The sequence below is a fragment of the Orbilia oligospora genome, assembly GCF_000225545.1.
Source record: "Orbilia oligospora ATCC 24927 unplaced genomic scaffold scaffold00215, whole genome shotgun sequence".
Taxonomy (NCBI): Eukaryota; Fungi; Ascomycota; class Orbiliomycetes; order Orbiliales; family Orbiliaceae; genus Orbilia; species Orbilia oligospora.
This window is the reverse complement of record NW_011645772.1, coordinates 2,281,247-2,306,942: the sequence shown is the minus strand read 5'-3', so window position 1 is coordinate 2,306,942 and position 25,696 is coordinate 2,281,247. Positions and strand designations below refer to the sequence as shown.

Here is a 25,696-nt window from a genome sequence, read left to right as displayed (position 1 = left end):
TTTTTCCCTTTCCCTGCTCGGTTTGATTTGATTTGATTTGATACAAAATAAGCGGCGGGAGGAACAGAGCAGAGCAGACAAGCAAAGGACTGAACAGGAGCTGAACAGGACAGGCTGATGGATGGCCGGATGGGTTGTTTGGTTTGGTTTGGTTTTGGTTTGGTTGAGAAATTATCCGCGTATTCTCAGCCCATTCGCCTTTGTGTTGTTGGATGAAATGAAATAAAAAAATAAAATAAAATAAAATAAAAAAAGGAGAGACAGACCGGACGGGGCAACAGGGACTGACACTCTGAGAGGAATCGGGCTCAGACGTACGCCTCGGACCACAACACATCCGCGTACACCTCTTCCCCAACACTTGCGACCTTATAGAAGGTAAGGTATCACTATCACATTATCACTTATTATCAACTACTACTTCTACCGTACTGCTCGGCTATCTTATGGTAGAAGATAGGGCGGTAAGGGGGACAGTCGCAGAGACAATGGAGATAGCCAGATAGTTAGGGAGAGATAGTTTAGACTTAGATGGTAGGGTGGGATGGGCCTGCATCATCGTGTGTGCACAAAAACAGACGAGCGCTCGCGACACGCGCCATCCGTCATTCCATCCGGCTTCCCAGTCATGCAATCCGATATAGCACACACATACACTATAGAAATTATAAATGTATGGATACAGACATATTCAATTCAAACAAACATCCAAACAAATCTCGAACACACATTCCCAAAAGGGAAAACACGAGAACCGAAGTTGGGTAATGGGAGTTGCAGTGGCAGTGGCAATGGTGGGGGTGTAGTGTATATATGAGTAAAGAAGGAACATCATGAATCTGATACTGATTGATATACGAAAGACATTGGAACTCTCTCTCTACTGGGGAAAAAATATTCCGAAGAAGATTAAGAAGAACGGAAAAAAGAAAAAGAAAAAAAAGTAACTCACCGAGATGGTAATACTGTAGAAACCTCAAAAGCTTCCTCGTCTATGCCTGCCTTGGATAGGATGGGATGTGGGATGTGGGATCACCAGGTGCACACACCGCTAGGAGCTAAAAATGCCTCGATGGGAATACCAGAACAGAACGGACGGAACGGAACAGAACAAAACGGAAGTACTGTGTAGTAGTAGTAGTAGTAGTAGTAGTAGTAGTAGTAGTATGTAATGTAAAGTAAGCTGACGTGGATGTGGGATGGGAACGGTCCGTCTCCGACAAGATCCAGATTCAGATCCTGATCCTAGCCACCCGCCTTAGTACTTCTCTTATATAAAATATAAAATTTTAGAATTTATATGAGAAGAACTAAGTCACTCAAAACTTATAGTTAAAGTAAGTAAGTAGTGATGAAGGGAAAGGTGTGGGAGTAAAAATCCCGACAGGAATTCGGTGCCAAAATCCACAGCGGTCGTTTTTGGGCGGAGAGGAAGGTGTGTGAGAAACCGGAGCGGTTAAACAGGTTGGCGATGCCCACTGAGAAAAGGAGAAGAGAGAGAGAGGAGGTTTCCTCCGATGGAAAAAAAAGCCCCTGAGCCAGATTTGGTAATCCTTTCGACGGACAAACGGTCAAACACATCACAATCATCAACACATATCAAGACACGTCAACACAAGAAAGGTCAAGAAGGTCAAGAAGCGGACTCCATCCATGCACGATCAGGAAGAACCATCTAGGCTCGGTTTCTTGTGTAACGATGGCGATTGCCAGCAGGACCCTCCCCCCAGCCAGCCGTGTAACGTTGGGTCTTGGCTATTCCTTGTCACTTGTCGGTTCAGCCACACAATTTATGGCTCAATCTGGGTATTTCCAACCTCCCATCAAGACCATGTTATCGTGGCTCAGTTTCTCAATCATTCTCTCAATCATTCCATCAGTCTAGCCACCCGACTTGATCACCTTGACTTGACTCTTCAGTAGTAGAGTAGAGTAGTAGAGGTAGTAGAGGCTGATCGACCTTAATATCTTTGGAATTGATATCAAACAGCCTCAATTCATGTCTTCGTGTCTTCATGTCCACACTACCAATTGCATTGATACACCATACTACTCGTACAGTCTTTTAACTTTTAGCTTCTCTACTGTTAGTAGAGCATTACGAGTATGTGGAGAACTCAGCGAAGAGGTAGGTAGTTAGTAGCCATATATTGTTGCCGGGGTAGCTGATTAAGAGGGTTGTAAACGATATGTTAAAGTCTTCGAATTACGTAAGTGGCGGTTCCATAGAACGGGCGGTGTCTAAGACGGGTTGTCTAGCAATCAGGCCCCCGCCATGGAATCACAATCCACAATGTAAGCATCTTAACTCAGCTGACCAGAAGAACGATACATGTCAACATGCGACAAGCACTCAATTGAGTACCAAGAAAGTAAGTAGGTATGTACATACCAATTGTGTATCTGTAATGTACTCACAGTTGAGGAGCCTGGCGACGAGCCAAAGAGCCCTCCCAATCCATTACATAGCAAATTTTAGGATCAATCCCTCATATGACGGTACCTGACATGCAACACAAAAGGGTCCTTATAAGCCGAGATGTCCATCCAAAAAGAACTATATTGAAGCCCAACTTAGGAGTCTTATTATCATGACCATCCCCATTCATGTAATGATAAACACCATGAAAATGATATCAGAACACTCCCCGATATCCAATCTATTCAATGCCGCCGTCTATACATCATTTCGAAGTCTGGCTATGTTGTAATGAAAACTTAAAACCACCCACTTATTGCCAAATATCCCCCCAGCGAATCACCTCCCCTTAGTTCCGACCTTCAAAATCATCACATGACCATCCAAGTTGCACAACACATGTGACCACAACACTGTTTGTTCGTTGTTGTCGATGGGACTGTGTGTTCCCAAACAGGAATAGCGCACTTTGTTGAGTGTCAAACGCAGTCCCGTTCGATAGGGCTAACAAATTGAACAATTGGTTAGAGGTATCAATTCTACCTCCAACAACACCCAGGCCCCCCAAAAATACCGTATACGATACTAACCATCACGAACTCCATCGACAACCATACCATCGCCATACAGCCGACGCCATGGGTAGAGTCATCAGATCTCAGAGGAAGGGTGCCGGTAGCATTTGTATGTTCTATATATCTCCGACTTTTTTCCTCTCCTCTCTATCGACGATAATAGAAGAAGAGGATTCTCTTTCAAAATAGTGGATAGGGAAAAAATTGAAGGCATGGGAAAAATTGGCTAACTATCGTGGAATTTTATAGTCACCGCGCACACCAGATTGCGAAAAGTATGTATCTTCTTTTTCTCTCTGAAGCTTCTCCGACGATTGTTATTTCGAGGACACTTTTATATATACACACACACAAAAGATGGGAATCGACATTTGCTGTTGAAATCGACCGACAATGAAAAATGAACAAAAGAGACATCAATCAACGAGAATTTATTTGTGGAGAATCGAAAAGATACGAAAGGGAATATGGTGGCTGACTGGAAAACTCCGACAAAATAGAACCCAGCTCAATTCAGAACCCTCGATTATGCTGAGCGTCATGGATACATCCGGGGTATCGTTAAGGATATAATCCACGACTCCGGCCGTGGTGCTCCTCTGGCCACTGTCGAATTCAGGGACCCATACAGATTCAAGACCCACAAGGAGACGTACGTCCTATATCCACCCCCCCCTCTCCGACGTCTTATAGCAAAAGAGAGACGAGAAACAAAAAGTGGAAACGGGAAGATTCTGACTTTGAGGTTTTTTTTGAACGAAAATAGTTTCATCGCCAATGAAGGCATGTACTCCGGCCAATTCGTCTACGCCGGAAAGAAGGCCTCCCTCAACATCGGCAACATCCTCCCACTCTCCTCCTGCCCCGAAGGTACCATCGTCACCAACGTTGAAGAACGCGCCGGTGATCGTGGTACTCTCGGCCGTGCCTCCGGTACCTATGTCACCATCATCGGCCACAACCCCGATGAGGGAAAGACCCGTGTCAAGCTCCCATCTGGTGCCAAGAAGGTCGTTCCATCCACTTCCCGTGGTATGATCGGTCTCGTTGCCGGTGGTGGTCGTACCGACAAGCCAATGTTGAAGGCTAGCAGAGCTATGTGGAAGGCTAGGACCAAGAGGAACAACTGGCCCAGAACTCGTGGTGTTGCCATGAACCCCGTCGACCATCCTCACGGTGGTGGTAACCATCAGCATATCGGTAAGGCCTCGACCATCTCGAGGTTTGCAGCTCGTGGACAAAAGGCCGGTCTTATTGCCGCCAGAAGAACAGGTAAATACAAACATTCCACCTTCTTTTTTTTTAAAAAAAAATGGAATTTTTATTAACGAAAAATGAAAATAGGTCTGTTACGTGGTACCCAGAAGGTCAAGGACTCGTAAACGTAACCCAGATTTCCGTTATATTGTTCTTCTCAGGTGTTCATATTTTACTTTTGCCAGCTGTACCTTTTCCGACGTATTATTTTTCCTTTTTTCCTCCTCTACCTTTTATTACGCCCTCAGACGCATAATCACATTTTGCCTCCTCCTCATTCTCTTTCCTATCACCTCAATTGTGTCATATACCACATTCTTCCTTCTTCTTGACTTCGAACGAAAGAGTTCCGGGGTTTTCCGTACAGGTCATAGTACGGCGGGGAAATTCATAGCCTTTTCCACCACGTCCTATATACTACGTTTTAACGAACTGTCATATCAATGGAAGGCGTTAGATTTGCCAGGATTCACACATAACACACACACACACACACATACATATAAAAGAAAGGGAAAAAGTTTCTTCAAATAAAAGCTTTATTCGTAGTTGATAGATTTGTAGAAATATGGATATATATTTATATATATATATCTCTCGAGGTGGGTATCGATAACAAAAAAAGTGTAAAAACCCTTGAAATCGAAGGCTTAAAATTGAAGTGATCATAGCAATATTCGTGAACTTTCATAATGGTCGTTTGTATCGTTATAATTATGTCTTAAAGAGGGAAGATGGAATTATTTCCTCGAAAATCCACTCCCACCCCCTCTTCTTCCAAAGCGTACCACACTGGGCGGCACGAATCTAATGGCACTCATTTTCGATGCTAAATCCGCCATATCTATATCTTCATCTACCTTCCCACCGTTCACTTTCTCTTCCGTTCCCGTATTATTTTTACTACTATCATCATCATATTTTGCCTCCTCCTTTACTGTTGCTGTTGAAGGTTCAGATATAGACCTTGTATGCTTTCTTGACTGTTTTTGTTGTTGTTGTTGTTGTTGTTGCTGTTGTTGATGATGTATGATATTCGAGTTTTCTAGTGGTATACTCTCACTGTCGATATCCATTTTATTTTCTTCACTGATGTTATCGTTTTTCCCTGTTGGTTTTGTGATGTTGTCGTTTGTACTACTACTAGTAGTAGTAATAGAAGTAGGAGTAGGGATATTGGAGGTAGAAGTCGGATTGTTTGAAGCTTCGCTGACCCTTCGGACTCTTGTTCGACTTTTTCGAGGAGGGGAGGTGGTGAGTAGGGATATTGCACGGTCGATGCCGGAGTCTACTATTGAGAAGTTGAAGTTCTGTGATAGTAAATGGGTTTAGTATTTGTTTTTATAGTTAGAGGAGGGGGTATGAATAGTACCTTGTGATAGTAGTGTTTATCGATTAAATGCGCCCTTCGCTTTCCGAAGGAGATACATACTTTATCGCAATCTTCGACGAAGCATGCATACTACAATTTAAACCAGAAAATTAATCTTAGTACCTTATAAGTATTTAAAATAGTATTGAAGAAAGAAAGAAAGTAATAAAGAATTTTTAAATAGGTATAGGTATATATATAAGAAGGATAGTATATACGTACAATCTTCTCCCCTCTCTCCCTCTTCACGACAGCGAACATATCATGATTCTCCCGAATATGACATTCCAATATTCTAGAAGTCGGGAAGTTTTTGAGACAATCGTGACATCGGTTTATGTGGAATTTAGTATAGTGGTTTTCGAAGCTTTCGGTTGTTTGGTGGGTTCTTTGGGGACATGTTGGGAGGGTGCAGGTTATTGTTGTTGGAGGAGGGATTGATGGAGTCATATTCGATGATGATGATGGGACAAGTGTATCTGATGGAGAGACCGAGCGGGTGTATTTCGAGGGTTGGGAAGGTGGAGGTGGGGAAGAGGGGGACGGTGAGCGGTGAGGACGTTTGGACATCTTTTTTTTTTTGGTTTGGGGATGTTGGATTGAGCTTTGGAGCTGTGGAGCTTTGGGAGCTTTTGGAGGGAGCGGTGGACTGGACTGGGGGATTTTTGGAGCTAGCCAGCTCAGAATTGTGCGGATGTCGGGTTGGAGGTGCAGCACAGAACAGAACATATGCGGTGCAGGTCGATGAACCAGACGGACGGACGTACAGGGGTGGCTGTTGGATTTTGGGGGGGTCGTTGCGTTGATATCAATCTATAATTCATCAACATCAACAGAGTAAAAGAATCTATCAATAACCATCACCAAGGTTATCTCGATAACGAATTACCTGGTTAGTATTGAAAATAGATCATCATGACCGCCTTGATGTCTCCTTTCCGATGTCGTTGTCGGAGAGCTGTTATTCCTTCGTATGGTCTCACAAACGACGGTTGAAATCATCGGATTTTGGTGAAGATTTGAAAATTAAAATCTCCATGTCGGTCGGTTCTGCTCACGTTTTGAAGTCTAAAATCGTCACGTGATTGGATATATCGTCATATTTTGACGTTGGTTGCTTGTACCCACGCGATAATCATGTGACTTTCTCGTGTGAGAACATGGAATATTAGAATACTAGGACGTGTATACACTGGAAATGGTACTGTTATATTAAGTTATCGGATACTTATTGAGAAACAATATTTCATGGTTGACATGGATTCGACATCATGCACGAGACTTTAAAGATATCACGGTGCCAGTTACCTCACCGTAAGAGATGCATGCCAGTACCATAAAATAAGATTCTACGACTTAAGCACCTAGGTATACACTATATACCTAATAACAACTAGACTAGACATCGGTAACAGCATTAATATTAAGGAAATACACCGTTTACTTACAGTTTTGATTGATCGGCACTTATGGATTCGTGAAACTAAATGGATATTACAGATTAATATTCGAATATTCGAATGAGACTACGAGAATACGAGATTCAAATAGTACTACTACCGTATACCTTGATCAACTAAGTTTAGAGATTATATGCGAACAATTAGAGTCCGCCACGTTGGACGTGACACCGGCCTTGATCATGATCAATTGAGACTGGGTGACAGTCAGATATTCGACACTATTTACCGTAATTCTTAATATTAATATATAATACATCAATTACACTGGACTAAGATCCAGGAGATATGAGAAGTTTGTTGCCTGTTTCTTCTGTCAATAGCAATGGCATATGCATACTTGATATATTACCTTGTAGTCCATTGATCATAGCTTAGTGTTGGTGTGTGGTTTTTTCTTCCAAGTAAACCTTATCAGCCCAACGTTTCCCAAATCCCTCACCGTAGCTAATTATACTATTCGCGAAGGGGGAAACAGGTCTTCCAATCAGATATTTTATAATCGAGTAGGTATATCTGTATGCAAGTATGCAAGTATAAGTATGCATATGTATCTCTACGATTCCGGCCTGTTTCCCGTCTGGTTGGAATTTTCTCAGAAAAACCAATATTATCATGCAATGGGCCGGTTGGGCTTGTTGCGCCGTACCGCACTGCATCCACGGATACCCACAGCAGGAAGAAAGAAAAAAAAAGAATTAATTACTTCCGACCGGATTAAACCGTCGCTTGAATCGAGTCGATTGTTGTTGAACTTGCTACTCAACTACCTTCTTAGTCTCCAACGATGACATAACCACCATACCTTAATTATTTTTAGGGCTACTTGTAGTCTACCGTACCGTCTACCGAACCGTCTACTAACGGTGGAGGCTTGTTCCAGAATCAACAGGTTTCCGAAACCAATCAGTTCAGCGCTTCAACGAGGGTGTTTTTTTTTTTTTTTTCCCTTTTCCTTGTTTTGTTTTGTTACTGTCCTTGTTGAATCTTGTTGGAAGCGAGGGATCCGGAGGCAAGTTGAACATGTGGCTTCAAGGAAGTAAAAGAAAAAGGGAATTTTAACGGTACAGTAACAGGCGGTTACAGTTACAGTTACATACTCTCGATACATACTTCGTAGGTAAGGTTTACTTACTACTTATTGTATCCCTCTTTTCGCTCGCTCAGCTGGTTGATTTCTGACAGGCCTGGCTCCACTCCAGCACGTTTCGAACGATATCACACTGCATACGTAGCTGCTGCAGACTGTTCCCAGTGCAGGAAGCACATGCGAAATACGGGGGAAATGCCCTGCGCCCGATGAAAATTTGGCCGTCGAGAAAGGGATCTCCGAAACATAAAAAAAATAAGAAAGCAAGAGGAAGAAGAGGAGGAGGAAGAGCAAGGGAAGAAGAAGAAGAAGAAGAATCAGTCCCTCCTCACATGTCCTTCTGGCAAGGACCCTGCTTGCAGCTTTTAGCTTGAGCTCCACCCAACTTATTCTTATTCTATCACCGTACATATCTCATCGTTCGTTCATTCTTTCAGTTCTTATCATTTAGTGGATTCCATACTTCTGCTGTAAGTGCTTGCTTGCTTACCCAATCCTATCTTGTCTAATTTTTTTTTGGTATGAAGTGCTTTGGTTTGAGAGTTAACTACTTAGCTACTCCACTAACACCTTCTATTTTCGACCTGTAGATACTATCCCTTCGTAGCTAGATACGGTTCTATTTTTTCTTCTTTCAGGCAATGCTAGCAGATTTCTAGCAGCGCTTCCATATCAGGACTGAAAGGAGGAAAAAAAACCAAAACAACAGGACTTTTCGATTTTCTATCTCTTCCTCATTTTCTCCGTTCCCCCCGCCTTAGGATCTGAGGGGTTGTTCGACAACCCCCCATTCTAATACCCCCCTTCTCATCCTTCCGGACTTGCATTTCTCGCTTCTGTGGATCATGAAGGGGAAATGCTCTCGCGCATGGCTTTTCCAGCTTCACCTCCTTGGCCTTGCCACTACAACGGCCGCTGCGTTGATAACTGGTTCATCAAGCGAACCGAAGCAGCCGACCGTTACCATAGGCAGTAGTCTTGGTGTCACAACCTGCCCATTCCGGACTGCCAACTATATTAATCATGGTCTACCGCAACAATGTCTTAGAACCTCGAGAGTGGTATCTGCCGGCGGCGGCGCTGTTTATGCTTTGAATGCGACGGGGAGGTTGGAGGTTTCTGACGACAATCCGAGGGCATCGGCGTCACCGAGCGTGGAGGAAGTTGGATTGGCCACCACGACATCAATAGATCTTGGACAGAAGTTTGAAAGACCTATTACTTCACCTTCCGAAGATACTCCACCGCCGACGGAGGATGCAGAAACGCCCATTGATACTGCGAATTTCTTGTCTTTCGAGGAATGGAAGGAACAGAATTTGGCCAAAGCCGGACAGTCTACCGAAAACTTTGGAGAACGACCACCGAAGGAAGCGAGGAGGAGACCGGGTCCTTTGTCGAGCGCCTTGGACGCTCTGGGCGTTGATGATGAGATCGAATTGAACTTTGAGGGTGAAACCGAGGAGCAAGGAGAGGTTAGGGTCAGAGATGAGGCCAAACCGAGCGAGACTCTCGAACCTACCAAGCATGTCAAGTCGAAGGATGCTGGGAAAACTTGCAAGGAACGGTTCAATTATGCTTCTTTTGACTGCGCTGCTACAGTCCATAAGACGAACCCGGAGAGCAAAGGAGCATCTTCCATCCTTGTGGAGAATAAGGATAGCTATATGCTGAATAAATGTGGTGCGAAGAACAAATTCATTATCGTTGAGCTATGTGACGACATTCTTGTCGACACTGTAGTTCTTGCCAATTATGAGTTCTTCTCGAGTATGTTCCGGACATTCAAGGTTAGCGTGAGCGATAGGTATCCTGTCAAGAGCGCTGGGTGGAAGGAACTGGGACTATTCGAAGCCAAAAACTCGAGGGAAATACAAGCTTTCCTGGTTGAGAATCCCCTGATATGGGCGAGATACATTCGAATTGAATTCTTGACGCATTTTGGGAAGGAATTCTACTGCCCGATCAGCTTGCTGAGAGTGCACGGTACAACTATGATGGAGGAATTTCGACATCAAGAGGAGCAGTCGAGGGGGTACACGGACGAAAGCGAAGAGATGGAGGCCGAGGCTATCGCAGAACCCATCCAAGAAGCGACCAAGGAGGAACAGGCGGCCCATGAAGCTGAATCATCGTCTCGGATCATCGCCGAAGAGTCCAGCGCACCAACGAGGGATTATGCTCCGCCTATTCAGTCTACCGCGTCAGTGCCGCCTGATTCTGTAGGTCCTGCGCTCGCGGAACCAACCGAAAAACAGGACCACACCATCTCAGAAGCTAGTAATACACCTGCTGTTGGCTCTGAGCATCAGGAGAAGGATGTAAAGTCCAGCTCTTCCATCAGCCAGAGTCCACCTTCGACTCCTACACCCTCCGCGCAGAAAGAACGCCGTGGGCACTCGTCGCCTGAGACGGACCCAACTATTACCAGCGTTCCAGTTTCTGAAAAGGCACCTCCAAAGGCTGCTTCTAGGTCTTCTCGCCCAAACTCCAATGATAGTTATCAAGCCCCGAATTCAAAGGAAAACAACATACCTCGTAACGCTAGTTCTACTGTTTCTGATCCGTCTCGCCAGCCGTCTGCCGTGTCCTCAACAGCACCTACTCCCACGACCCAAGAAAGTTTCTTTAAAACCATCCACAAACGGCTTCAACTCCTCGAGGCTAATGCTACTCTGTCTCTGCAATATATAGAAGAGCAGAGCAAGCTCATGCGTGATACGTTCAGCAAGATGGAGAAGCGACAGTTTAACAAGTCCGCTTCCTATCTCGACCAACTTAATACGACTGTCTTTAAAGAGCTTCGTGAATTCGTAGGTAGCCCCAAACACCTGCTGCCGGAAGGAACTTGATACTAATTTGACATCTAGCGTACGCAATACGATCAACTTTGGCAGTCTACAGTGATTGCTTTGGATACCCAACGAGAAGTCTCCGAAAGAGAGATTCTAGCAATCAGCGCTCGACTGACGATGCTCGCTGACGAAGTCGTTTTCCAAAAACGAATGACGATAGCACAGTCTTTCCTTATGCTCGTTATCGTTTGTCTGATTGTTTTTAGCAAAACTCAACATTTGGAAACTGGAATCGTACGCACGGTTTTCTCAGGAAGAAGTCAGGACCACCTCGGCCTGGAATCACCGCCTACATCACCCTCTCCACCGCGCAATAGGCCAAAATCCGGAAGGGCTGCGAGCCACAAGCGACGGCTGAGGGAGTACGTTCACCAACGACGGGATTCGAGCGATTTGGATATCCCGCCTGTTGCGACTCTGAAGCGGAACCCCATACCCGCACAGTTTTACAGAGGCGCGAGGAATGTGTCTGTTGATAGTATTTCGGATGTTATTCAACTCGATGATGATGGAAGTATAGTTTCACCACCGTTATTGCCGCAACTGACACAGAGTTCGCCGGCTACGCCTAGTGGGTTGAGGGCTGTGAAGGAGAGGGGGTGGGGATCTTCGGCGAGTGACGGGGAGTATATGACACCGGATATGAGAGAGAGATGGCGGCCGACAAGTCCGTTGTCGAAGGTTAGTGGAGCGGAGGAAGAAAGCTTAGATGGCGAAGCTGGGGAGCGAGTCCCAGATACAGATAGAGCCACGCCGGTGGGTGATAGAGAAGCCTCGCAGCCTTATCTGGAGAGTCAGAATAATGACTCGGATGGGGCTGTTGAATCCTTTTTTTTGTGATTGCGGCGTGACAAAATGTGCATAGCTAGAGGCGAAGAGCAAAAGTGCATTACATACGACTGTTGACGAACTTGAAAATTGCGGGTTTAGCGTATTTTTTTCTTTTTCTCTTTTTTTCCCTTACGTCTTTTCGTCTGATTTATCGTTTATACACTCTCACTTAGTGCTTCGCTTTTCTTTTCTCTTTTTAAAGCGGTTGTTCGTATTGTTATTTCTTTTGAGCAGCATCAAGAGGAGTTTTGAATTCGTTTGATATTCGGCCTGTTCGTTTTTTTGGTCTTCATTCGATGTTGTTACATGCATGCAAGCATACTTTCAAGGCGTTTTTTCTGCTGGCTATTTCGAAGCCGGCTTATAATTTGAATATACAATCAGAAGAAAAGCTGTTGGTATTTTGAATATACAATTCTATTCGATGTCTGTTTCGAATTCGCTCCTTAAGTTTCTTCTAGACTTTCAGCTAGAGTTGATTGACTACAGTTATAGTTATGAGGTCGTTGGCAGTGGGTCGGTTAGTGTGTTGACTGAACCTCCACAAGCCACCATCGCAACTTTTCGAGAACCTCATCCACAGCACTCAATTTTTATCTAAATGAGCTGATTTTAGGCTTAATCGAATGCTTGAGAAATTCTCTACAACTTTGTTTTTTGTTTCGAAAACCGGTGAGTTAATGTTGTGAAAGTGGTCACGGGATCAGGCTCGGACGTTGGTGGTTATCTGTACGTTAAACGTTAACGTTTTCGTACCACATTCGCGTTTACCAATTGCCAACCTAGCTCAACCTCACTAACTAAACGAAACCACACACTATCTACTCGCAACATCAAGTCAGAAGCACATTCTCAAAGAGAGGATACTTTGTTTTTTTTAAAAACAATGAGTCGAACGATCGAAAGGACGCTGACCATGCTCCTGCCCACGGCTACGGGTGGCATTCCTCGCGAATTAATCGATACCACATCCTCACTTATCGCACAATCGCGACATAAACTATCGAATCTCAAGCAAGCCGAGGAACCGGCGCGTGAGATGTTGTGTGCGCATTTAGCTTGCGAAAGGTACTTTTTCCCTCCCTTTTTTCTACAATCACTTTTTTTTTTATAAATATCTATTTTATTTTTAATTTTTTAACCTTCAATGGTATATGTTATATTGATAATATGGTTAACATGTTGGTTTTGAGGTAGCATTGTAGATTAAGAACCAAACTCGACCTCCCCGTGTTACCGGATAAACCACCCGCGCCTGTTCCTCCGAGGTTGTATAAAACGCTTTACAAGCAGTTTTCGGAAACTTTGGTTATTGGTTCTTCCGCTAGAGCTGCTGCTGCGGCGGGTTCTTCTATAACATTAGAACCCCATGGTCCTACTACTACTGCTACCTCTTCAACTACTACTCCTGGTAGGAGTAGAACGCGGAATACGGCAGTATCAAAACCCAAATCAGCGTTTATAACAAACACACCAGCGCCGAAACCGTCGTCTACAACCTCGAAGGACAAGAATATAGAACCATACATCCCACTTATCAACGAACTCTGTAACTCCGACTCCGATAGAAAAACACAACCACCAACAGCAACGGAAATATTAATACGTCATGTAACCGCGGGGGCGAGTTATATATTCTCGTCCGTGAAGTATAGGAATTTGACGGAAACGCCGTATACGCTTATTGGGGTGCTTTATGTGGTTGTGGTTAAGGAATTGATGGGGGAAGAGGAGTTTGAGGGACAGGTTGAGGAGGAGAGGAGGGGGTGGTATGAAGGGATGATTGGAGAGGTTTATAGGTGTTTGAAGGGGAAAGGGGTGGTTAGAGGGAGAGAGGGGACGTGGAAGGAGGAGTTTAATGGGGTTTTGGCGGAGGTTGCTGGTGGGGATATGAGAGAGACGAGGTGGTTTTTGGATATGGTTGATGGGAAGGGGGGTGGAGTTGAAGAGGAGGAGGAAGATGTTGAGGAAGTGGGTGAGGAGGAGGAGGAGGGGGGTGGTGGGAGGGGGAAAGGGAAGAGGAAGGCTGCGGATGCGGGAATGGAGAGCGGAGTTGGGTCTATGGTAGGTCTTGAGATTTATATATTATGTATGAGGAGACTTTGGCTAATTTATGTGTGTGAACAGATGCAGGATAGGTTGGATTTCTTGAGTGATAAGAGGAGGAAGGCGTATGGTGAATGGAAGACGGAGACATTACGTCGGATTGCCCAGTTAGAGGCATGATTACACTTTGATATACCGAGAACTGAAATGATATATCTAATCTATCTTCAAAAGAGAAAGAAAATTCAGGATCAATTGATCATATCGACGTTCTCTGGAAATTCCTCATGCGAAGTCTTCTCTGGTGATTAGGCTTCACTTGCTTTCTTGAAAACGTATATATGTTTCCCAAATCGGGTAATCTTTGAGTACCCCAATTGCAATACATGACCGATCCCTCCAATTTTAATTCCCATTTTGCGGCATTCTCTCATCTTATGATAGTACAGGGTGACCGCAAAAACTCTTTATCACCTTATTTTTATGATATAACTGGAAGGGGTTTATTGGATATTTATTATAATATTCGTTTATGGCCAGCGATATCATAGATATGAAGCTTACAACAAAGGTTTTTCGAATGCAGTTTGTGCTCTGGGTACGTATACACTTCGCTGTAGCATTAATTCCGGTTTAGGAGATAAGGTATATGAGATCTAGTTAGAAGAGAACCTCTGTGGTTGTTGTGCATGGATATCGATTTCTTGATGTAACAGCAAACTTGGCAGCCTCAGTGCAGACGAGCAAAGGGAGGAGGAAAAACCAGGGGTATTATGGTAGACCTTATCGTAATAAAAGTAGTTTGAAAACAATATATTAGTTGCCCTCGGTCCTAGATACATCGAACATGATCGAGGGCTATTCCCAAGGCCAAGATCGGGTCTATTTACCTAAGGAAAACAACGCATTTTGTTTTTTCCCCATAATATACGTACATAGTACGTATACACACAAATGAGCACATCAGGCACAGTTTGACCGGTTATAGCCTCGAACCCGTACGAGATTGCACATATCTAGTATGTAGTACATGAGCATATCAGGCAACTTTTGCGAATGTTAGGCCGTACCCCGCACGTTTGAAATTTATAAATTTAAAGCTAATACGTCTGCTCGTCTATATATCGATATGGCCATATGGATAACTGGGTGTCTGTCTATATAACCAACAGGGGTCTATCGCGCGGAACTTGCATTGCGTTTTATAGCAAGAAAATTCAAAAAATAGAGAATATGAACAGCAGCAATTTGGATCTAAATCTTTCTGGTCTCCGGATCGACGTTGGTCTTGAGAGTGGTTTATTGAAACTACCGACCGAAATGCATCTTGATATCATCGGTTATATTTCACAAATACCGGACGGAGATAGCGAAACCTTGAGAAGTCTTGCACACACTTCAAAACACTTTTATACCCTCTGTTTTCAGGAACGATTTGAGAGTATTATATTGGGCCCCATGGCTATTAAGGTGTTTCAAGAGGGCGGATTGGTCGGCGCGCAAGGGAGGAAATATGTTCGGTAAGTGCATATGTGATAATTCCGACAAATAGGAATACTAAATTGGTTATTGTGGGGGGGATGATACTAATTACCCTTGGTTAATCAAAAGAGCTTTACGGTTCGAAAAACCTTGGGATACCGATTGGAAGTCTATCAAACCCTTGTCCGCGATCTGGATGAAGCCACATAGCAAGGAGCCCATGGAAGAATACTTCGCTTCGATTTGTGCCTCTATCGAAGCTCTAAACCTCGATCTTTTCCCGAATGTTCGAAAACTTTCTATCTCCTACTTTCTCCCCAAATGCGCTGTGAATAACGTTTTTGTCGCAGCACTTCGTGGGATTGCCGGTAGCAGTTTTCTCAATATCTTGGAAGAACTGGAGATTCAGGTTTTTGATAAGCTGGCTTTTGAGTTTTCCGACTTATCATATACGGAATTTTATGAAAAGCTATCGGAATCGCATCAAGAGTTGCTTATATCGAGAGAACTATACTTTGATAGGGTTTGGTTGTGGATTAAGACAGTGATGCCGGAGTTACCGGCTTTGAAAGTGCTAAAGATCTTCCACAGCTCGATTGCTAGTCCTTTGGATCAATTTGAAACGGTTCGTTTTTTTACAACTGCGTTTTTCTATCTGCTGTTGATGCTGGCCCCTCGATTGGACGAACTGCACATTGGATCTGGGAATCCTGAACTTCGGGTAGATTATGAACCTGACTGGCCTTTCGATAGTAGTTGGGAAACTTACACGGATTGGCATGATCTCGGGCTCGATAATGGCATTTCCAAACGTCACAAAGGAGACCGGGAGTACCACCTTTCGGAGGATTTCACAGAATTAAGCTTCCTAGTTAGTCATCATATTAGCTTTGCAAGCTTTGCAAGTTTTGCACCAGAACTTCTCAAAAGGTTCTCGAAGATCACAAGGTTAAAGATATTTCATCCTTTGTCCCGGGAGTATCTTAACTTCCATGAACGACTCGATATTGTTGCGGAAAGATTTCCAAATCTAAGAAGCTTCGAGCTGGGGACTTCTAAAATAGGTAGTTGCAACAACTTACCCTCGTCCTCTAGCTCGTATATCTACTTTGGGATTGGGCAACTCAAATACTTGAGAGACGTAACTCTTCCCTGGCCAAAAATTTACGGTGAAACTGTACAACCGCAATGCCTACCGTATCTTTGGGAAGATTGGCTTGGAGTTAACGTTAAGGGATTAGAGACAGTGGTTTTCAGCGGAGTGGACCGTGAGCACAAGTATATTGCTCCGAGGGGGTTTTATATAGCTGATTATAAAACATATGTACAAACTCGCGTGGGTTTTAAGGTTAAACTGGCCGAGGGGGGTCGCGATTGCTGGTATCAGGTAGTAGGTCATTGGGTCGAGGGGAACCTTTCTGTAAATGGATCCTGCCTCACTAAACCTCTCGACTTTAGTTCCCGTCTGCCGTGTGAATGGGGGAGCTGGTGGAGAGAAAGCCGCATCTGGGATGTAAATGATTGGCTCGAGAATGGGGGTCTGGATGAGGCCGACGAGAGTGAGGATATATATGAGGACGACGAGAGTGAGGATATATATGAGGACGCCGAGAGTGAGGATATATATGAAGACGATGAGATTGAGGATATATGAAGCAATTTATTCTGAGTTCTGTTATATAATTATAGAGATGATCTGCCGTCATAGGATGGCATAAATAAGTATATATACCTAGTCTTGTAGTAAAATATATACCAAGGTATGTCACAAGTTTCGTCTGCTTTCTCGATCTGCCTATGCGTATACGTCGTAAAACAACTTAAGATTTTCGTGTGAATATTAAATATTAGTATTAGTGTATATACGTGGTTACTTAGTCTCAAATTGATTTTGGTCTGGAAGAAACGTGAGTATTGACCCACTTTCTGCATTTGAGATCTTGAGTCCAATATATATTAAATTTAAATAAAAATGTCTACTAACTTGGCCTTTAGTAAACAATGAAAACTTTTAGTATTGTTGTAGAGCCTGGTTTCGAATCTTTCAAAAAAGGGTCCTTCAAATGTAAAAGTAGTCTAGTATATACTGGTACGTAGGACCGGACCGCAAGCAGGCAAGACGGATGATATGAGTTCAAGACATTTGCGTTGTGAGCACAAAATACAACAAAGCCAAAGAGTTTTGGCAGCGCTTACTCCATCTCAGCTAGCTTCATCAATCACGGGGAACATCACGGGAAACATCACAAGATTTCAAACTTTCAAATTTCATCAAGTTGAGGTATGTACCCTTCACCAAAAAAAAATAACTTGACTTTATATTACCTTTCTAATGCGATCAAATAGCTTTCAGGAATAAAAAAATAAATATGAATCCTTCAGGACATGAAGGTCTCGAAGCTGGCTCTAGCGCCAACCATCACGGCAGTGGTCGTCCAAAACTCGAACACCTACAATCACACTTTTCACACATCGCACCTCACCTAAAGGCACATCTTACGGATCGCCAAGCGAATCCAATATTATCGACGTCCGAACCAACTTCCGGGTACCTTGCGCCGTTGTCGGAGGCCTTTGTGAATGCTTACGAAACCGGGTCGAGAATGGGATTAGGCATGCCGGTTAGAGTTACCCTGTCGACGACGGAGTCTTCGTTGGTGGTGTTGCAGTCTGCGCCTACATCATCCTCTGTTACCGGACAAGAGTTATCGACGGCGACGCGACAGTCTACGCCTGTTAGTCCGGTTTTGACGGCGGAGAACGGTCCGGATACGTCGAAGATGCTGGTTAGTACGGTTATTGCGCCGGCTGGGGAGTTGGCGGAGGCGAGGGTGGCGATTTGGGCTATTGAGGATGTTGCGAGGAGGTTGCAGACTAGCTTGGAGAAGTGAACGTAGTACGTGATAATGGGTGTTGGGGTTTGATAGAGATTGTTTACGGGAGTCTGAGGGCTGGTGGTCGCGGTGGTTGTGTCTAGATTGTGAAGAATTGGTAGTTCTGGCCAGTTTATGGATTTTTGGCATAGCGAGGCGTTCGATCAGTTCTATTTACTATTTTTAACTCTCTTTTATAAATTTACTCAGATTTCATAGAGAGAGGAGCCCCTTGCTTGCGCAACTTCCTCCTTTGTGGCATCAGGAGCCATACATACCCTATAGTTATGCTCAGTTTTCCAATATACCTTGATGGGGGTCTACGTCGGGATGCATGAGGATATAACCGGAAAGCCACAAGCGCTTGAAAGAAGGTATCTAAAAAAATCTTCGATGTAGGCTCGGGATAGGAACTATGGGTTTCTAACATCGAAAATGAAAAGCCGATGTTTCGAGATGTACATTCAAACGGTTTGAAATAAACCGTCTAATCTTGGATTGGCTAGCCGTTTGAGACACCGAACATCTCCTACCCTCGTACCCTCGCAACTAGTTTTATGATCTTCACAGCGGTCAAAGTAAACGAGAAATTTTTACAACCTAACTGTCTTCGGTATGGTAAACGGCTTTTGGGGAAGAGAGTCGAGTCCGCCAAGACGGAGGCTGTGGCTGCGGAAACAACACCTCTAGCCCCAGGCTTTAATTCTTGTACGCCGCCTGCATGGGTATACTATAGAGCTGGGTTGATACTATTGAATTTGATGTCATGATGCTTCCTTTGCTACAATCTTGAACCTCTTGACCTCGGGTGTCTAGTGAGGGATTTCTGTTGTTATATTGATCATAACTTGAAGAGATGTGAGGAAGCATAAGTATATAAGCATCGTATCTGCTACAACTTAACTACCCATTCTCTTCACGCATCCGGATATCCAACAATCAAACCAGCCTTCATTATATATACTACTTAGTAAGCATTGCATTCAATATTTACTATCCATACAAAATTCAATTTCTACGATTCATACCTATTACAACCATTGATTTAAGTCGAACCTCTTCAATATATTTATATTCTTCTCGTCGACCTCAATCTTCCTCCATCGAATCTTCAATATAATATAAACATACAACCAAAAATGTTCGCCCAGAGACTTCTTTCCCTCCTTGTCCTCTCTGCCGCTACCGGCCTAATTAGCGTACCTGTTTACGCCGCCCCGGTACCGCAAAACGGTCTGACACAAGATCAAATCGATACCTCGTATATCAATGAGGGAGGCTATACCGTTGTCGACGGCAAAGTTCCTGTCGCACAGCCAAACCCGGATATCCTCGGGGGTAAATTCGCCACTGTTGTCGAGGACAGCGATTTTGCATACAACGACCAGTTCCGAAAGGAGGGCAAGACCTCGATTTACACAGAATCTCCACAGGAGGGTTCTGCTACAAGGAAGAAGGTTCCGACTTTCGAGGCACCACCTAATGAGATTTTCAACTACTAGATATTGATTTGATATTTTTTAATTAAGTCGTTATATGGTCTAGTGCACGACCGGTGCTGAAATCGTTCTTGAGACTGTTTCTTTTCTTTTCTTTTGGGATATAATTTGTGATGCAATACTTCTTCTGGGTTTTATATAATATACATTTTGAGTCAGCGAGTAATAGAAATAGCAATAATGAAGATTTGCTTAGTTCTTTCTTACCAAAGCCATTCTCTTTGTAGACTTTCATTGTGAAGTAGAAGTATGAAGTGATCAGATGAAGTGAAAGAGAGTGAGCCGTCCTTTGTTGGAATTCGTCGTGTTGTCCCTGCTCCCTGCCTATTTAAGGTCGCTTGCTCTCGCCTAAACCTTCTCCATTCGCCTAAACTTCACCAAACCATCAACCTCGCCTCCACCTTCCCCACTCATCACCCATCACCACATCATCTCGGTTAAACTTCCTCATCCAGAAAAGCTGCAAGGCACAAGGTTTCAGTTATGGCGGCGGCTTCTAACCGAAGCAATGCTCCACCAGGACTGGATCCAAATGCAAACTTTCAAGCTTCTGATATCAATCTTCAACCTCCTTCTACTCCCCACCAACCTACCCTTCCCCCCGGGTTAGTATATACTCATAACGAACTACAATCTGCTCTCATCAGCGACCATCCGGAACCAGGTGAAGAGCATCCTGCCATCCGTACATCTGTCGAGAACGTTCCTCTAGAATCCGAGGTTACCTTAGGATTTGGTCCGTTTGCGCAAGATCCTCACCTACCTGATCTCGGAAACCTCAATATCAACCACGAGGCCGAGAATAACCACCCCGAGAACGACGAGAATCGTGACTGGGAAGGCTCGCAGTTCACCGACAATAGTTCCGTTACACTTGGTCAATCGGACGCTGCATCTTTGGCAAACAGTGACGATACGATCGTCAACCAGCTCCAATATTTCCCGATTGTCCTTCCTATCAATCATCCACTCTTCGACCCATTCATTCACGATACAGCCTTGTGGCCAAGACCGGAAGTTCTTGAACAGTGGAACGACGATAGAATCCAGCTTGAGATTCAAGAAACACTAGGTGTTCAACTTCCTCCAGGATTATTGGGACCTTTCCCTTACCATCCGCGATATCCAAATCCATTCCCAAACGGCTTTCGACGTGGGCCTGCTGGTCAGTCTGCCCAGAACCAGCCACAATTTCAAGGCGTACCTCCTTACTTCACCTTTGAGCAACTCGAAGCCAGTGTTGTCTTTGAACCTAGAAGGGTACCAGGGCATAGGAGACCTGAACAGCAACATCCTCTAGCTCGAGCTGCATTCACTTCAAACAATCAGGGCATTCCTCGTGCTGGCCACTCACAACCTCAATTAGGTCGACAACTTAACATTGGCCAACAAACACCACCAATCAGGAGGTCAAGCACTCATCCTGTTATTGTCAGCCCTGGATCAGTCAGCCGTAACGGACAGACCCAAATACCTGGACCCAGAGTCGCTGAGCTTTTCCAACAAGGTTTACTTCTTGGTCTAGGACTGGGAAGACCTCCTACCACAGCTCCCCAAGCCCCGGAGCAACTACCACAACTTGGCTCCCCGATCCATTTTCAGAACGGTCCAGGAGGAGAAGAGCTTGCAGGCCTGGACGTTAATAGACCCACGAGCTCTTTTGAGGGGAACCTTCTCGGGACCGATCAGGCAGCAGCCAATCCTGCGAGCAATATTGGAGACGAGCCACAAACAATTGTAGTTGAATGGGAAACAATGCGCAACAAGGCAGCTTTATACGAGCAGGAGATTAACAGGCTTCTCGAACTTCGAGATGCGGGCGATGGTGCTCTTGAGCGTGAACTTGATGAAAGGACAGTTGGACTGCGCCATGCAGTAGAGGAGATGATTTTTGGCGATATCGAGTATTGCCACCACAATGAAGTCGCCGGAAAATGCTGGATGATCCATCATAAGATCATCCTCCGATATTCGAAAGCTATCGGATCTGTATGAGCCCCCCCCCCTACTTTGGAATTTTTAAGAGAATGAACAAAGGGCTGACAAGTCGTTTAGTTGAAGAAGGATGGCAAAAGGCCAGTCGAGCTTCGTAAAGTATATACGTACTTTACGAAGTTCATCAAACTATCTAGCAAGTTCTATCGAGCTTTGATTCAGAGGCTAATTTCACACTTCGGTGTCCAAAACTTGAAATTTGTTGCCATCGAATTCAAATTCGAGAGTGAGTTGTCCCTGTGCCTTTAGTCTATTTCAGAATACTAAAGTTTTTCTAGTTGATACCTCTGACCGTGAGAAGGACTACTCATCTCAAATCCAGAATTTCGCAACTTTAGTTTGTTATGAAAGTCTCTTGCACCTGGGTGACCTTTCGAGGTATCGTGAAAACTATGGGGAACCTAACCCTCGAAATCCAGATGCGAAGAACTGGGGCCCTGCCAAAGGGTACTATACCCTCGCTCGAAAAGTGATTCCTGCCCATCCCAAGGCATTCAACCAATTAGCCGTTCTAGCTCAGTACGAACAGAGTCACTTTACGGCCATCTATTACTTGTATCGCTCGCTGCTTGCGGAGGAGCCCGACGAGGCGACCCATGAGACCACCCTCGGCAATTTGAAAATTTGTTTCGTCAAAATCCTGAAGGATAACGCTTCGACAGATGGTGCCGCCTCCGATGAGATCACATCGATGTTTAGCCGCTACCATGCGCATTGTTTCTTAAGCAATGAGTAAGCCCTTCCTCCCTGATGCATTACTGAATGGTATTGTTCTGACGCTACGTTACTGTAGCGCCTCCGAGTATGAGAGCCTCAAGAGCGACCTACTCAATCAGATAACACTAGCAGTCAAAGAACGTGCCGTCCCAGCAGTCATATTGAATCGCATGATTCTTATCAATATTGCTGCCGAGCACCTGGCTTTGAGCAGAGATCGAGGTATGTATTTCTTCCAGAAATTCTAAAGACAAGCTCTAATTAGTTCACCTCCCAGCAACATTGAGCTCTCCAAAGGTCGTTACATTCCTCCGGTTCAACGTCGAGACTTTCACTTCGATCTTGATGGTCCTACAGCAAGAGCTAGATGGCACATCTCAGGATTCTAGAGAGGATGTTGCGGATTTGGTATCAGCCGTAACTCGCCGTATGCTCCCGAGTCTTCGGCTTTATTCTGCCTGGCTATTGATTAGCCATCATATCCTTGTCAATGAGACAAATGATATGTCTCTTAACGTCCAGGTCAAGCAGTTATGGCAGACGTATGCGACAACTCTCTCGTTGTTACAATCAACATTCCCCATGAGATCGTTGTCCCAATCTCCTTACCTCCTTGAGGAAGATGACGATATCGCCGGATTCAAGCCTCTTATGGATACATCTGAGTCTCGCCGACTTGGTAAAGGGGTTGCGGGAGTTCAAGGGAGGGACCACCCCAATAAAGAATCTCTCACTCGGATTCTTTATCTCTTGGAGGACGGAATAGAGCTATGTACCGCAGGAGTCAGTACCCGCGCTTCCCGAAAACATATCTTGATAAGTTCAAACTAACATTTGTTGTTGCTATAGAATGTTCCTATTGACGTTAAAAATAACACTTTTGCATTTCAAGATGGAATAATATCGACGGATTCTAATACGGGCAACGCCGAATATCCCACAATAACTTTGCGAGACATCCCGGTCACTGGCGGAATTAGAGCTACGTCTACTGCGAGCCGTCTCGGGCAAGCTAATCACATGGGATCCGTTATTTCAGAACCTGCCTCTACGACTTTGACTAATAAGATGAATGCCATGGTTGATGACCTTGTTGGATCATCCCACTCCCGCGAAGATTCCGATGATGAAGAGGAAGTTATCGTTTTCAAGGGACGTCGTTCATTCTTCACACCACTTCAGTCCAACCCAAAGGCTTCGCTGTCGACGCCCGCAATTAACAATGCGACAATCACAGCTAAGTCCCCGATGGTTGCCCAAGCTTTTGCCCAGCCAATTGGGGGCGGATCGGCTCCGGGGCTCGGTGGAACGATTGGACCTTCGTCAAGCAAAGGGAAAGCTCCTATTCCGTCTAATTATATGGCACCATATACGGAAACTGTCACTGATAGTGCTCAGCCTTCGTCCAATCAGCCAACCTCCCCGGCTTCCCTTCTCACTGCAAGTGATCTCGTTACTTATGTCCAGAATTATGCCTCTAGGATGACGATTGCCCCTCCTACTCAATCTCCACAAACGAATTTGACAACTGGGCAGGCTGGACCTTCCAATATGTCTTTGCCTCAATCGGGCCCTCCTGATGCTGTGACTCCAAAATTATCTTCCGCATCTTTAGAGCGACCAGCTCAGGTGCCCCAATTGGCTCACAACCCTGCTTACTATGATGGCCACAGTGCATCATCCGTACCCTTCAATTCTATGAACTCAAACTTTGTTCAGAACATGGCACAACCCAGCATGAATGCCAGCCAAGAAACTGGCGCATATTTCAGAAATTCTGCCCACCAACATCCCATGGCCCGTGAAAATGCTCGTATGCCACCTCGGCACGGGCCATACAATCATTATTACCATTGAGTTTTCTCATGGATTCGACTGCTTCTATTATATTGTTTTGCTAGATGCTTTACTCATGGCCCTTTTTCCCCGTTTTCACTATACTATTATATACCCTGTCGCATTGCAGCCGGTGTTTTTTTTTATACTCCAAAAGCATGCTCCCTTTCCTCTGTTTTTTTATTCTCTATACTCCAAAAAGCATGTTGCTTTGTGTTTTCTTCATTCGTCTTCTATATGAACGACCCGCTTCATATATAGCTTATTCTTCATCCCTGTCTTTCACCCTCCTCTTCCATCCTCTTCTCATCCTTCTATCATTATTTTCTCATCCTCTTCCATCTTATCGATCCTCTTCTCCCTTCTTATCGATCCTCTTCCCCCACCCCCATACTAAACTCCTCTCATCGATACTCACCCTAAACCACACCTAAGATGAAATTTCTTGTTTTCTTCTCACATTGCATCAGCCCTCTCTATTTCCATTAACAATTTCATCAAGTGTTCGAAGGCTTTTTCTTTCTTATTATCACTATTACAGTCTGCTGAATTGTTATATCAACCTGCCTGCTGAGCGTTCTCCATACTCATCCCTTTCACAGCAGATATAGCATTCTTTTTTCTTTTCTTTTTTCACCTCGGAACATCACCGGATGCTGTAGAGGCTTTTCATTATTACTATTATTATTTCTGATGCCTCTTACCTCACCCTATCTCTCCACCCCACCCTCCATCCTTATTTACTGATTTTTTTTCTTCCTTTCCTTCGTTCCTCGTTCCTGTGAATTAAACAGATGGCAACCCTATACACTGCTGATGTAAATTAAAGATGGAATCACTTTTTTTTTTTTTCAATCTCCGTAGGGTCCCCCATCGTAGAAGTCTTATGTTTATAAATGGTACGAAGAATAAGTACCTTTAAAGTGTATTGGCCATTCCCAGCACCATAAACCCGTAGCTAAGTTGGGTCATAGGCTAAGCTGATATGGTATAATGATCGTAATTGTAATATCCGGTGGAGCGACCCCCAGACTACTATAATATTGTAATTGAGAAAAAATAAAAAAGAAGAAAAAAAAACGCCGGCCGTGATGATAGTATTACATCTTTTTTCCCCTTCCTTTCCATCCTCCCAATAATCCAGAAAAGCCAGTTGAATGCCCTTAATAATTTAGAAAAGAAAAAAAAAGACATGATTGGTGTCTATCATAACGCCGGGTTTTTGGTATTGTTTTTGCCGCATCATTTTTTTTTTTTTGGTGATTTTGTAAAATGGTTTTTTTGTTTTGATTCACTTCTTCACATCTCTTTCCACACTCTGGTTCTCCGTTCCACTTGGTTTATTGCCTAGTAAAAAAATATTTCACGGTAGACATTATGCTAACTTTG

At 44.2% G+C, this 25,696-nt stretch overlaps 8 protein-coding genes across 8 annotated transcripts; 7 read left to right on the top strand and 1 right to left on the bottom strand.

The window, feature by feature from the left end:
• Positions 1-3,057: 3,057 nt before the first annotated feature.
• Positions 3,058-4,376, top strand: AOL_s00215g679 (uncharacterized protein; the record flags this gene model as incomplete). Its single annotated transcript, XM_011129881.1, has 5 exons — positions 3,058-3,103; positions 3,244-3,269; positions 3,495-3,646; positions 3,761-4,266; positions 4,339-4,376. The coding sequence occupies 5 exons, from the start codon at positions 3,058-3,060 to the stop codon at positions 4,374-4,376; spliced, it is 768 nt and encodes a 255-aa protein (XP_011128183.1).
• Positions 4,377-4,991: 615 nt separating this feature from the next.
• Positions 4,992-6,193, bottom strand: AOL_s00215g678 (uncharacterized protein; the record flags this gene model as incomplete). The annotated part of the gene is made up of 3 exons (XM_011129880.1): positions 4,992-5,561; positions 5,624-5,713; positions 5,846-6,193. The coding sequence occupies 3 exons, from the start codon at positions 6,191-6,193 to the stop codon at positions 4,992-4,994; spliced, it is 1,008 nt and encodes a 335-aa protein (XP_011128182.1).
• A 2,825-nt stretch (positions 6,194-9,018) lies between these two features.
• On the top strand, positions 9,019-11,868 carry AOL_s00215g677 (uncharacterized protein; the record flags this gene model as incomplete). Its single annotated transcript, XM_011129879.1, has 2 exons — positions 9,019-10,986; positions 11,044-11,868. The coding sequence occupies 2 exons, from the start codon at positions 9,019-9,021 to the stop codon at positions 11,866-11,868; spliced, it is 2,793 nt and encodes a 930-aa protein (XP_011128181.1).
• An 877-nt stretch (positions 11,869-12,745) lies between these two features.
• AOL_s00215g676 (uncharacterized protein) lies at positions 12,746-14,085 on the top strand (the record flags this gene model as incomplete). Its single annotated transcript, XM_011129878.1, has 3 exons — positions 12,746-12,927; positions 13,065-13,923; positions 13,987-14,085. The coding sequence occupies 3 exons, from the start codon at positions 12,746-12,748 to the stop codon at positions 14,083-14,085; spliced, it is 1,140 nt and encodes a 379-aa protein (XP_011128180.1).
• Positions 14,086-15,138: 1,053 nt separating this feature from the next.
• On the top strand, positions 15,139-17,041 carry AOL_s00215g675 (uncharacterized protein; the record flags this gene model as incomplete). The annotated part of the gene is made up of 2 exons (XM_011129877.1): positions 15,139-15,425; positions 15,517-17,041. The coding sequence occupies 2 exons, from the start codon at positions 15,139-15,141 to the stop codon at positions 17,039-17,041; spliced, it is 1,812 nt and encodes a 603-aa protein (XP_011128179.1).
• Positions 17,042-17,756: 715 nt separating this feature from the next.
• On the top strand, positions 17,757-18,278 carry AOL_s00215g674 (uncharacterized protein; the record flags this gene model as incomplete). Its single annotated transcript, XM_011129876.1, has 1 exon — positions 17,757-18,278. One exon carries the CDS (start codon positions 17,757-17,759, stop codon positions 18,276-18,278), a length of 522 nt encoding a protein of 173 aa, XP_011128178.1.
• Positions 18,279-19,399: 1,121 nt separating this feature from the next.
• AOL_s00215g673 (uncharacterized protein) lies at positions 19,400-19,762 on the top strand (the record flags this gene model as incomplete). Its single annotated transcript, XM_011129875.1, has 1 exon — positions 19,400-19,762. One exon carries the CDS (start codon positions 19,400-19,402, stop codon positions 19,760-19,762), a length of 363 nt encoding a protein of 120 aa, XP_011128177.1.
• A 480-nt stretch (positions 19,763-20,242) lies between these two features.
• AOL_s00215g672 (uncharacterized protein) lies at positions 20,243-24,328 on the top strand (the record flags this gene model as incomplete). The annotated part of the gene is made up of 6 exons (XM_011129874.1): positions 20,243-21,748; positions 21,815-21,980; positions 22,033-22,486; positions 22,548-22,693; positions 22,749-23,254; positions 23,321-24,328. The coding sequence occupies 6 exons, from the start codon at positions 20,243-20,245 to the stop codon at positions 24,326-24,328; spliced, it is 3,786 nt and encodes a 1,261-aa protein (XP_011128176.1).
• Between the last annotated feature and the right edge of the window lie 1,368 nt (positions 24,329-25,696).